Here is a 13,287-nt window from a genome sequence, read left to right as displayed (position 1 = left end):
TGAAAAAGACATATGCACCCCTATGTTTATCGCAGCACTATTTACAACAGCCAAGACATTGAAGCAACCTAAGTGTCCATCAGTAGATGAATGGATAAAGAAGATGTGGTACATATACACAATAGAATACTATTCAGCCATAAGAAGAAAAGAAATCCTACCATTTGCAACAACATGGATGGAGCTAGAAGGTATTATGCTCAGTGAAATAAGCCAGGTGGAGAAAGACAAGTACCAAATGATTTCCCTCATCTGTGGAGTGTAAGAACAAAGGAAAACTGAAGGAACAAAACAGCAGCAGATTCACAGAACCCAAGAAGGGACTAGTGGTTACCAAAGGGAAGGGGTGAGGAAGGAGGAAGATGGGGATTAAGGGGTATTATGATCAACACACATAATGTAGGGGGGTCAAGGGGAAGGCAGTATAGCACAGAGAAGACAAGTAGTGATTCTATAGCATCTTACTATGCTGATGGACAGTGACTACAATGGGGTATGTGGGGGGGACTTGATAATATGGATGAATGTGGTAACCACAGTGTTGCTCATGTGAAACCTTCATAAGATTATTTATCAATGATACCTTAAAAAAAATAAATAAATAAAAATAAACAAGGATATCTGCATAGAAAACAGTCTGAAAAATATACCACCAAGAAGTTAATATTAGTGTCTCTAATTTTTATCTTTTCACTATTTTCTAATTGTGAACAATAAACATATATTACATGTAAGGTATAATATTTGAATAAAAAAATAAAATTTGAAAGAAAAGTCATTTATAGCCCCACCACATATACTTAAGTACTTTTGCTTTTGGCCTTAATAGACCTGATCTAGCCAGGATTAGGATAGCATGGAACTTTTTGGGCAAGACAGGACTCTCTAGGCAGTCAGGGTGAAGCTCGGATTGTCCCCTTCTTCCCACAATATTGTTCCTGAGTCAAGGAGGGATTGGGGCAGTGTCTTTGTTCATCCTGCAGAGCTGTTTCCACCAAGCCTGGCCAGGAGTGGACCACTGCAGGAGCCAGAAGCTAGGAGAGCAAAAGAAAGGCATCCCCTCATAATCCCTAGAGGAACAGCCACCTAGAGTCTTAATTTTCTCTGTGTCAGGATGTCTAATTACAGGGGCATATGTTTCTCCATCCCTTTCTATGTGTGTCTTTGCCTAGAAGTCAATACAGTTCAACAAATACTTAACAAATGCTCATTTGATACTTGTGCTTATCTGGGTGCTGGGAAAATACTGGTGTAAGAAGTCCTCTGGTATTACCTGCTTTCAAGAAGTTTATAGTTTGGTGATAGAAATAGCTTAAACTACCATGGCCAGTGCTGGGATAGAGCAGATAGGGATTGGGAAACATCTGGAGACCAGCCCAAGGGTGTCCTGTGTCCTGGAGTTGAGACTTCAGGGATGCAAAGGAGTTAGCCAGAATGAAATACGTTCCAGACAGAGAATCACAGGAGATCACTGGTATATGACCAGGTCACTTCTTCCTTAGAACAAAAGGCTCTGTCTTTAGCACAGAGCCTCAAATTGTAAAAGAGCCAGCACGGCGCTGCAGGCCTCACTTAACCTTTCTCAGCTTCCTTCTAAGTCCTCTAAACACTTAAGTTCTAGCGACACTGAACTTCCAGTACCTAAAGCCTCTCAGGATTTCTTTGTCTTCTAGAGCTTTGTACATTAGTACAGTTTTCTCCTATCTGGAACACGTCCTGTCCTGGCACTGTCTCCACCATTCTCTTTGCATGGCCAGCCCTTCATCCTTCTAAACTCACTTCCTCTAATGAGCCTTCCTGATTCCTTCTCCCCAGCCCTGGGTCTGGGTTGGGCTGCCCTCCATGGGCTCCCATGTGATCCTGTATCTTCCTAATCCAGACTTTACCCCACTGTACAGAACTTGCAACTTCATCATCTGTCTCCCCAAAGACTCTAAACTCTTGGAGAGACTTGTCTGCCTTGCTTCCTGCAGTTTCCTAGTTCTGGCTCTATGCCTGGCACAGGAGGAACTCAAGAAATATTTAGGATTGAATTAAACTGAACCCAGACCCTTCTTGAGAGAGCACTGCTTGGAAGGATATCCCAGGTTAAAAGACCTGTTAGCCTGCTTATTCTGATTGCTCCCTAACAGGCAGAAGGACTACTGGGAAACTTACAACTCTGTGAAATTTAGAATTGTTCAACTTGCCACATACCCAGCCCAAGGGAACAGCTAATTTAGGAGCCCAGAGAATGTGCCCTTGCTAAGACCCCAGAACTGACATCTTTTAACCTATAAGGCTGTCTGGGAATTAGATAAGCTGAGCAGACTGAATACCTACCTACTACATGCCAGGCACTGAACTGTGGGCTCTGTATATGCTGTCCCCATTGTTCCTCACTCTGAGGATTAAATGTCACTTGTGAGGGAGGTATCATCACCCACATCTTACTGCTGAGCAACTTTGACCTGGACCTTTCTGCAGCTAGATGGGCTTTTGAGCCCAATCTGTCTCCCTCCAAAGCCCATGCCTTTCCAACGGCCCTGTGTCTCTGCTTTCCTTTGGTATCCATGTCCTTCATATGACTCTGCATGGTTCGCTCCAGTGAAGTATTCATTTGCATGTGCATCTGTCACACCACATCTGGATTCAGACTCCAAGATGGGGCCTCTCTATTTCCTTGACAATGTCTTTATTTTCTCACAATGGCCAAAATAGCCCCAGCAGTCAGCACAACTGGGAAACCCAAGGGTTTCATCTCGGTTGTTTACTCATCCTTAGAGTCCCAGCCAAATGTTTACTCCTTTGGAGGAGCTATATTTGCACGCTAGAAGGACAGAGTGCAAGGCGTCGTGCTTAATCTGTTTCATTTCCTGTTGCTGTGTCTGGCGTGCTCTCCACCCATCTCCGTGTTCCAGCCAGGAAGGAGGAAAGAAATGCCACTGAGCCTTTCCCAAGCTCTGTAGGCTGAGAACTGTTTCCTCATTTACACATGTGGGTGTGTGTTGGGACTTTCAGATACATGTGGTCCCACACACCTGGGAGTCTCCGAGCAGGCTCACACCCCCTTGTCAAGGACTGTGACCGCTGAGAAGTCTTTCCAGGCTTCCAGGCGTAGTAGCCCATTCTTCCTCCATGTACCCAACCCCCCACCAAAATTCTCAGTATCAATGTGTCTGTCTCCTCCACTACACTGAAAGTATTTCTTAGCACAGGACTGGCACTTAGTAGGCATTTAGGATCTGTTTCTTTTGGCAAATAGGTAAATAGATTCAGCTCCGTTGCCTGGGCACAGGGCATTTACAAGCTGTATCCCTAGTCTTGCCACGTCACCAGATTTTGTTTCCCTAAACCCCCACCCACAGAACCCTAAATACTTCAGGATCTCTAGCTTCTATTATCAGAGAAGCAAAAACATGAAAACATCTAAAATGCTTTAGCATTAAGAGCTTGATCCAGCCATCATTTATCCAAAACCTGTCAGTAATTATCTAGAGAAGAATTTCTCAAACTTTCATGTGTCTCCAGATCTCTTGGGGATCTTGTTAGCATGCAGGTTCTGATTCAGAAGGAGAGGCTGTGGCTCTGTGTTTCTACAAGCTGCCCGAAGTGCCCATGCAGCTGTGTCCATAGGCTGTGAAGAGCAAGTGGGTCCAGCACCCCAGTGCCTATCCAGCACATCCGGGGCATGCATTCCCATGGGCACACTCACTTATGGGTGGCATGCACTCACACATACACCCACCCACACACACACCTGCCATCTGGACAAAGCCAAGAGCGGCCTTAAATGTTATGATCGGCCACACCAGAGCCTCCCCAACCACCTGGCCACTCTTACTGCCTGCTCTTTATGTCACTTTGGAAGTGATGTCATGTAGTGGTTTATTGTGTACCCTCTGAGTCATATTGCCTCAGTTCACATCCCAGCTCTGTCACCTACTAGCCGCGCAGCCTTGGACAAGTGACTCTATCTCTTGGCTCCTCAGTTCCCTCAGGCGTGAAATGGCAATGAGAATAATGATACCCATGTCATATTGGCAAGATCTGATGAGTTTTCGTGTCTTCTTTTCCACTTGATGGGGGCTGACTACAGAGCAACTGAAACATGTAGGACCGTGACCACAAATATTTAGTGCTCAAGATGTTAATGTGTATTATTGTTTTTATTTCATGTTCTGAACCCCTCCCCCTTCTCCCTTTCCCTCCCTCTGGGATTGCTCACCACCCAGCTGCCCACTGCTCCTTCCCCTGGGCCCTAATATATTCTGCTCCTCCCAGGCTTCCATCCTGCCTCTTCTCTGACTCTCACCCTGCCCTGCTCTGGCCGTTTGTCCATGCCTGTGTCTTCATCTGAAGCCTGTTTGCTAGCCACTCCCAGATGACCTCTTACTGCAGGATTCTGAATCTCTACGCCCAGTTGCCCACTAGTTCTCTCTGCTTGGATGCAGAAAATACAGGATGTTCAAAGCCAAGTCCATTACCCCCTGTCACCTGTCCCTCTTCCTGCTGGATGCTTTACCCAGGTAGCAAATGACACCACTGTCCTTCATACTTTCATTCCTTCTCTGCATCTGTTTCCTCTGTTCCTGCCTGCTCTCCCTCCCAGAGGTCCCATGCCTATTTCCTGCTTTTGTCCCCTCTGCAGCCCCCATCCTGTCTCTCCCAGCAGGTGCCCACCACCATCATTCTAGCTGTTCCCTCTGCCTCCTCTCCCCTACTTTGTTCTCCTCACAGCCGTCAGTAACTTGCTAAGTCCGAAATCTGATTCACTCTGGATAGGATGACTTCTCATTATTCTAGAAAAATATCCACCCCATCTGTTGCAGCCTAGCTCCGTCTCTGTTCCAGCCTAGCCCCTGTCTCTGTTCCAGACTTCCCTGCTGAGTATGTCCAGCCACACGGTGTGGCTCACTGAGCTCTGGAATCCATAGCGGCTCTGTCCCTTTACATGTGCTGTTCTACAGCCTGGGATACCCTTTCTGTTCTTACCAGGTTAATTCCTATGCATCCTTTAAAGACTCAAATCAAATGTGCACTCAGTGAGGCCCCACTCCCCTCCTCCTGCTGCAGACTACTTCCCACCTGCCCCAGTACCCTCTGGTCTGCATCCATTACAGCATCATCTCTCTGTATACACTGCCACTGTTTGTTCAATGTCTGTCTGTCCCTTGCACCTATCTGGCCCTGGGTCCCAGCCCACAGGAAGCACTCATCAAATACACAAATACTTGTTGAATGAATGATTGAATGGACGGCTGTGAAGCATTCTCACCAACCTAGCCATAAATCCCCCTTCCAAATTTTGGCAACCATGAAGTGGTGTCCTTCTCCTGACTGGACCTGTGGGCAGTGGTGTGGTCCAATCCATTCAGGTCTGTCCGTATATATTTAACAGTGTGTGCTTACACTCCCACACACTGACAGAAGTTTACAAATTGGAAATGCTTGTGCACACCCCATCTCGTACCTGGGCTGCTCCAGCCGTCTCGCTGCAGTCACCTGACCCTTCCGGTCTCTTGGCAGGTGTCTTCTTCACGTTCCACACTTTCCATCTGGAGAGTGGCCACGACTACCTCCTTATCACCGAGAACGGCAGCTTCACCCAGCCCCTGAGGCAGCTGACCGGCTCGCGGTTGCCAGCCCCCATCAGCGCTGGCCTCTATGGCAACTTCACCGCCCAGGTCCGCTTCATTTCTGATTTCTCCATGTCCTATGAAGGATTCAACATTACCTTCTCAGGTAAAGCCCTTGGGGGTAGAGACCACAGAGACTGTCTCTCCCTTTGCCCCCAGCCTCTGGTCTTCCTAGCAGCTGGATACTGACCCCCTCTCCAGTGTCTGGGAGGATGGCCTCACTCTTGCAGCAAAAGGCAGCTGGGTGAGACACATGAGTGCACAGCCCACTAGCGGGTTTGGAAGGAAGGCTTACTGAGGACTCTCCTTCTCGGACGGTGTTTAGGGTTCACTGTGAACATGACCTACCCAACTGGTTGAACTTGAGGCCCTCACGGAAGTACCTTTCTGCCCTGGTAATTCTAGATACTTCTCCCAATTTCACTTCCACTATTTCAGCCCCAGCAATTCAAAGCGAGGAAGAAGAAGAGGGGTATGAAATCAACATATTGGAGTGTTTGAGTCTCCTTTGGGGGCTTCTTCATGAATGCAAATTCAGTAGTGATAGATATTTCTTTCTGTATTTAGGAATTCTGGGAAGAAAGCTCTTTAATCTGTCATTCAGGGAGAAAAGAGGACCCTCCACTCCTCTAGCGCCAAGTCCTCCCAACTGCTTTTGTCCTGTTGCTTCCCAGAGGCCCCCACCTTAGCCACGAGCAGAGATGCCACTCCCGGGATGGCAAGAGGTATCTGGCCTCTAGGAAATGGCATACGGCCCAGCTCAGCCCCATGCTGTCCCTCCAGCAGGAGCTCCCTGCCTTCTGCCTGGGCGGGCCTGGCCTGTGGGACATACCCAGCTACTGTGCCTCATCCCATCTCAGAGAGACCCTCCTCCTTACGACACAGAGCCCTGGGGGACAGAAAGAGATAGTCACTTCTATGCCATAGCATATCCCTGGCACATAAATGGCACCCCTTCCTGCTTGCATCTGCCTCAAAGGCCAGCATTACCCAGATGTAACTTCTAGTGAAGCATTTGGTTTCTTCTCTGTGTAAGTCACCCTCAGCTGACCCTCTAGAACCAGGCTGGTTGCATGTATTCAGTTCAGTGCCTAGGGAGAAAGAGGCAGGAGAGGGAGAGGCCTGAGGCTTGGGGTTAACGTGGAAACGAACGGACAGAGGAGGGAAGGGTCAGGTTGTGAGGAACCTCATAAATATTCCCGGAAGCATGTTTCCAGAAGTACTGTGCCCCCTCCCACTGCTCAGAGTGGTGAGACGTTCAGAGCACCTGGCACGCAGCTCGGCCCATCCCTCACCTCACTGCCCACTGTCTGCCTCTGCCCCTGCTCCTCCCAGACTTTCTCTTCTCTCCTCTTCAGCTTCTGGGGGCCAGTGTGTGCATACCTGTACCTCTGTCTGTCTTCATCTCTGACCCTTTATCCCTGTGGTTGTTACCTGTGTGTCCCCATCTTCTCTCTCTGACCCCAGTTCTCCTGTTGCCTTTCCAGAATATGACTTGGAACCCTGCGAGGAGCCTGAGGTCCCAGCCTACAGCATTCGGAAGGGCTTGCAGTTTGGTGTAGGCGACACCTTGACCTTCTCCTGCTTCCCCGGGTACCGTCTGGAGGGCACAGCCCGCATCACGTGCCTGGGGGGCAGACGGCGCCTGTGGAGTTCGCCTCTGCCAAGGTGTGTTGGTAGGTGGTCACGTGCTTTCATTTTGCTTCACTAATGGGGGACCCAAACTTTAGTGAATTGGTGTGAGGTAGTGGAACACCTTGGCCAAGGAGCCAACAGGTCTGGGTTTGAGGACAGCCTTAGCACTCACTTACCTCAATGGAACCTTGGGTGGGTGGCCTAACCTTCTGCTCCAGCCTCCTTACTTGTAAAATAGGGATGGCAGTGCCTGCTTCAAGGGCTGTTCTGGAACTAAACTGACCTTTGCAAACAGGGTCCATAGTAGGTGCAAATGAAATTAACTTCCATACTCTTTCCCCCACACCCCAACACACATTCCCATGGCTTACAGATGCCTCTTGTAGAGAAATCTTGGGGGGAAACTGGGTGGACCTATAGGAAGGAAGTATGACCTTTGCCCATGGAGAGTCCCAATTTGATGGTGTAGATGGATGCTTTTACTAGTCCCATGGGAGGTACTAGCTTTTTGAGAATCCCTGGCGAGACTTCATTCAGCTGGGGAGGAGAGAGGGAAGCAAGAGTCAGACTCATTTACAGAGCACCCATTGCATGTCAGGCACACTCCCAGGCACCTGGGGTGCAAAGGTGAAGAGAATAGAGAAAGTCTCTCCACTCCTGGGGTTCAGTCCTGGGGTGGGAGGGAATGGTCTGTGAACACACAGATGTGTAGTGTATCAAGCAGTGTTGGGGGTTATAGAGAAAAGCTGATTCAGTGTAGTTAGGGATGCTCTTTTATCAGGAGTGGTCAGGACAGGCTTCTCTGATGAGTTGACATTTTGGCAGAGACCTGAAGGAATTCAAGGAGCTAATCATCAGATATCTGAAGGAAAAACAACAGAGTACCAGGATCCCAAGCCACAAGGATGCTCAATGTTTGAGCAACAGCTCAGAGGCCAATCTGGAGTAAGCGCCAGGAAGGACAGCAGATGATGAGGTTAGACAAGTAGCTGTCCAAGCCGGAAGAGGACCCTCTGAGCCCTCCACCTCCTTGCCAGAGCCCAAATACTTGTTCAGGGCTCCAGGCCCAGAGGGTGGGGAGAAGCAGGGGGATATCCCAGCTGTGGGGACAATTGCTGGCTGTCCTCCACTTAAAAGGTTGATGGCTCTGCTTGCTCAATACTCATATATGGGGCTGAAAGGAACACAGGCTGGGTTAACAGAGGACTTACCATGTTCTCTGTCAGCCATGGAACTCATGCTTAATGTGAAATATTGTATAAAACCTCAGTATACCAAAGAGCTTTTGGTAAAACAGCCTTGACTGAAACAGGGGCCTGCATCTTAAGGGCCCGTGAGGTCAGCAGCTCTGCAGAGAACAGTTGCAACCAGGCTGGCAAAATGGCCTGGGTTCAGGCTGCACAGTCACACGAGCCTGAGGTCTGCTCACTGCTCTGCCACTCACGAGCTGTTAGATCTCAAGCAGGCCACCAACTCCCTCGGCCCCAGCTTCCTCGATACTATTTCAGAGATAACTTTGCACAACCCACAGGCTTTATTCCAGATGAGATGGCAAAATTTACATAAACCAATGGGCTACTATATATCATCCTCAGTTTACTATTTATTGATAACTAATAACCTTTCACATTCTCTAAGGGGAAGCATTAAGACAAATAGATGCAGAATTCCATTTTTGACCAGTTACATAATTCCAAAGTTTATCCTTTCTCCTGTAACCATCCCCCAGATTATCTACCCATCAGGCACTCATTCAGACATGTACATACCTCTCTGGAGAGGGTTCACTTCCTGTCTGGCTGGGAAAACGTCCTCAGCTAAGTGGTTCTGGGGAAATTTTTCCTAAATGGGATTATCCAGGACCATGGATGCACACACTCCTAAACTCTTGCCTCACTGACCTCATTATATAAACTCATTATTTAACTTACTATTGCAATTATTGTTTGTTCATGACCCTCACAATATTTTCATTACTACATTTGTCTTCTCTTTCATGTTATTAATAATGCAGAGCAATTATAATCACCTCTAATTACCACCAGCCCTGCAACAGAGCCTCAGACTGAGGGTGTCGTGGGACTGCACCCCCAGGGGGATGCTCCCAGTTGCCACCTGCACTGTAGCTGTAGATTGGATGACTTAACCCACACAGTGTCACCAGGAACATTCCCAGCTGAGACAGAGATGAATAGCCCTGGGCTTTAACTCATGGTGTAGTGGGGTGACACAGCCCCTGACCTCAGGGGCCCCTGAACTTGATGTGGAAGGGACAGCACTAACCTCAGAACACCCAGTCTATAGCAGGAGACATGGCTCTGTCCTTGGGAGCCCTATTGTGAGGGAGAAGCCCTAACCCTCTGCCTTGGGTGCCTCAGACTGATGGATAAGACACAGCCACTGCCCTTAATCAGACTTCTTCTGACAGGGACAACAGGAGCCACAGAGGCTGCCTGACTCAGAAGCAGCACTTCCCTGTGAATATGACTGTCTCTCTGGAACATTTATTTGTTTCCATTTATGCTTGTGTTTAGCTTTTCAGTGCATCTGCTCACAGCCCCTATTTCTTTGGAAACTCTCCCAGAAGCAGTGCCATGTCCAACTACCCTCCAGTACCCTTCCTGGTGCCCAAGACAAAGGCCCTGGCAGGAGTCAGGACCTGGGATTGGCCAAGGACTGGCCCCATCTGAAGCTATCAGTCCTCTTTCCCTCTTCAAAAAGATGTCAGGCATGTAGGAAAGAGGAGAGGGTCATGCTGGGCAGAAATGATCACATAGCTATTGTGCAGGAAGTTGGGGCCCAGAAGTGGGTACAATTATATGCCAAAGCCCATGTTTAAAGGAAGCCAACTTTTAGGAACTAGGCAGGGGCAAGAGACATCAGAAAAGGTGAGGATGCTGTGAACATTGGGCAGCTAACACATGCTTCTCAAGAAGATTCTTGGGCTTTCTGCCAGTCCCTGAGCACAGGCAGCCTAGGGCTCCGAATGAAAGCAGGTAAGCACATAGATTCCTCTAAGGCAGATGGGAAAGAAAGGAGGAATAACATTTGTTGAGGACCAGCTATGCACTAACCACTCTCTTATTTTATCATCCATCTCATGCATTTACTCTCTATAGTCTTATAAGGGTGCTACCATCTAGATGAAGAGACTAAGGTTCAGAGTGTTGCTATAACCTGTCTGTCTGATTCCAAAGTCCATGCCCATCATGCACCATGTCTCTCCCTAGTTGAAGGGTGATAGGGTGTAACTACAGAGATAATGGAGAGCTGCTCCAGAGTGCTCCCCAAGTGATGCGCCTGAGTAACAAATGACTAAATGTGCATAGCCTTCAGCAACACCCCAAAACCCCTACCCTCATCTGAGGGCACCCAGAAAGTACACACTCTAGAAACATATCTGTCTACACTATCAGCAGCTATCCACAGCTGTCCACCGCTCTCCCTTTATGCCCCAGCTCAGCATCTTCATTATGCATATTTGGACACTTTGCAAACACGCCGAGTTTAAAGTACTACAAGGCTAGATTTCTCCTCCAGGACCAATGGTGGGTGTCTTGGTCAGATCAGACTGCTATAAGAAAATACCATAGACTGGATGGCTTAAACAATAAACATTTACTTCTCACAGTTCCACTGGGAAGCCCCAGATCAGGGTACAGGCAGACTCTGTGTCTGTTGAAGGCGGTCTTTCTGGATCACACCTGGCAGCCTTCTTGCTGTACCTTCATCTGGCAGAGACAGAGAGAGAGAGAGAGAGAGAGAGAGAGAGAGAGAGAGAGAGAGAGAGAGGGAGGTTGTGGGGGGGGCTCTAGTCAATTCTTCTGTTAAAAAGAGCACTAGTTCCACCATGAGCCCTCTACCTTCATTACCTCATCTAAACCTAATTACCTCCCAAAGTCCCCATCTCCAAATACCGTCACTTCGGGAATTAGAGCTTCAATATATGCATGTGGGGTGGGGCCACCAGCATTCAGCCCATAGTAATGGCTTACATAAGACCCTAGGAGACTGAAGCTGGTCCTGAACTGGAAAAAGCCCAGGGAGCAGGGCCTATTGAAGAAGTAAGGACTTGGTGGTGGGACATGGTCTCTGTCTTCCAGCTCTAGGGCACAGCCTTGGGGACAAGAGGACACAAGAGTGTAACTAAGCCCATGAAAGACTCAGCTCTGAGTTCTCCTGTTTCACATGCTCCATCTACACTGCCCTGGCCTAGTATACTCCAGGCGTAGGGCAAATCGCTTTAAATATGTGGCCCATGGGTTGACCTCAGGGTCCTTCCAACCAAAGACTAAGTCTACGATAGGGACCCTGGGGCATGGTTTGGAGAAAGCAGACTTGCTACAGTCAACCTCAGATATTCAAGACATTTTCCAGACTCCCCATATGTCCAGACAAATAATGGGCCTGCCATATTTACATCCTTCCAGAACCTAATTATTTTTAGGACTGTACATCTTCTAAGGTTGGTATCCATATTCATTCATTCATTCATTTAGCAAATATTTATTTTACAGGCAAGCTGGGCCTTGGAAATGCATAGATTAATTAAGCATGACCCTAGCCCTCAAGAAACTCAGTTTGGGGTGGGGGTGCAGGCAGGTAACAATCAGGGTACAATATGGTAGATGCTCCAATATAGGGGAGCAAGGGAGAGGCTTCACAATTATTAAAGACCTAGAAAGCCAAGTGCAAGGTTCTGCAGCGCATGCTCTGCCTCTGAGCTACCTCCCCCTTCATCTGCTGAGCCTGCCTTGCACAGGCACTGAGCAGGTGTTGGAGGTAAAGAAATATGGCCGAGCTCTAAAGGATCCGCAGTGGAAGACGGAGAATGTTAACAAAGTAAAATGAGATAACTGCTATAAATAAAGGTATGGGAACAATGGGGCAGGATGTCTAATTCTGGAGGAGGAGAAACGGATTTTGAGGGAAAGGTGTGATTCATTAGGTGTAGAATGAAACAGGGTTTCAGTGGGTCTCTGCTAAAACTTTCTCCAACCCCCTGCTCTTCATGAATTGAGAGACTTGATCTACCAGGTTCTTTATCTTTAAAACAGGGGTGATAATTGTGCCTACCTTACAGGATTGGTTGTTGTGACTAATGACTGAAACGATCCTTGTAAAGCCCCGAAGATGCTAGCAATTATTATTCGATCTTGTCCCCTCTTAGTTTCTATCTGATGCTGAAAGGCTTCATCTCTCCTCCCTTGGCTACCCGCATCCTCCCCGACATCCTCCTCGGTCATTTCTGTTGCTATGATACTGTGTGAACAGGTTTCGGGAGGGGCTGCTTCTAACTCTGTAGTGTAAAAGGTGCCTGGTGGGTTAGTTTCTATTTCTGCAGAGGAGAGAGAGACAAACAGAACAAGGGAAATAAACCAGGAAGAACTACAGGTGGGCAGGCATTTTTAAAAACTTGATAAGCAGTCCCATAGACAGGCGGACAAATGGACACATAAGCAGGCATCTGGGCAGATAGAGAGACGACTTGTCATCTTTCTGAGATTCTCCAGCACTGCGAGCTGTTTTCTGGGTGTAGCCAATAGGGGTTAATTTGTGATTATTATGATTCTCTTTCCAGCTGAGTGTGGGAATTCAGTCACAGGCACTCAGGGCACCTTACTGTCCCCCAACTTCCCTGCAAACTACAACCACCACCATGAATGCATCTACTCCATCCAGACCCAGCCGGGGAAGGGAATTCAGCTTAAAGCCAAGACATTTGAGCTGTCTGCAGGAGATGTCCTCAAGGTAAAGCATAGATTTCATAGAGTCTGTAAGTGGCACTATGCAAAAGTGTGCTCAGCATTCACTCATTTATCTCTGGGAACGACCCAGACTTTCTTCTTCCCTCTTTAGTCCCAAGCTAAGGTTCTCACTTATCTGGGAGGAAATGACAACCTAAAAGAAAGGTATGCGAATGTCTAAGAAGGTGGCTTTAGAATTTACTTAGGAGCTGACTGCTCTCAAATACGTATGTGATAGAGCATGGGTTGACTGAATAATAATAATAATAATAATAATAATAACAAAT

General features: G+C 47.8%; 1 protein-coding gene across 5 annotated transcripts in view; it reads left to right on the top strand.

Moving 5' to 3' along the window:
- The window catches only part of CSMD2 (CUB and Sushi multiple domains 2), a 600,037-nt gene that overhangs the window by 408,208 nt on the left and 178,542 nt on the right, over nucleotides 1-13,287 (top strand). For all 5 annotated transcript variants that reach the window (XM_073233614.1, XM_073233613.1, XM_037010709.2 and 2 more), the window contains 3 exons: nucleotides 5,509-5,724; nucleotides 7,106-7,294; nucleotides 12,835-13,004. In XM_073233614.1, coding sequence (XP_073089715.1) covers nucleotides 5,509-5,724; nucleotides 7,106-7,294; nucleotides 12,835-13,004 — 575 coding nt within the window. The remainder of the gene's footprint in view (nucleotides 1-5,508; nucleotides 5,725-7,105; nucleotides 7,295-12,834; nucleotides 13,005-13,287) is intronic.

Source organism: Manis javanica, chromosome 4 (genome assembly GCF_040802235.1).
Source record: "Manis javanica isolate MJ-LG chromosome 4, MJ_LKY, whole genome shotgun sequence".
Lineage (NCBI taxonomy): Eukaryota > Metazoa > Chordata > Mammalia > Pholidota > Manidae > Manis > Manis javanica.
This window is presented reverse-complemented; position numbering and strand designations above follow the sequence as displayed.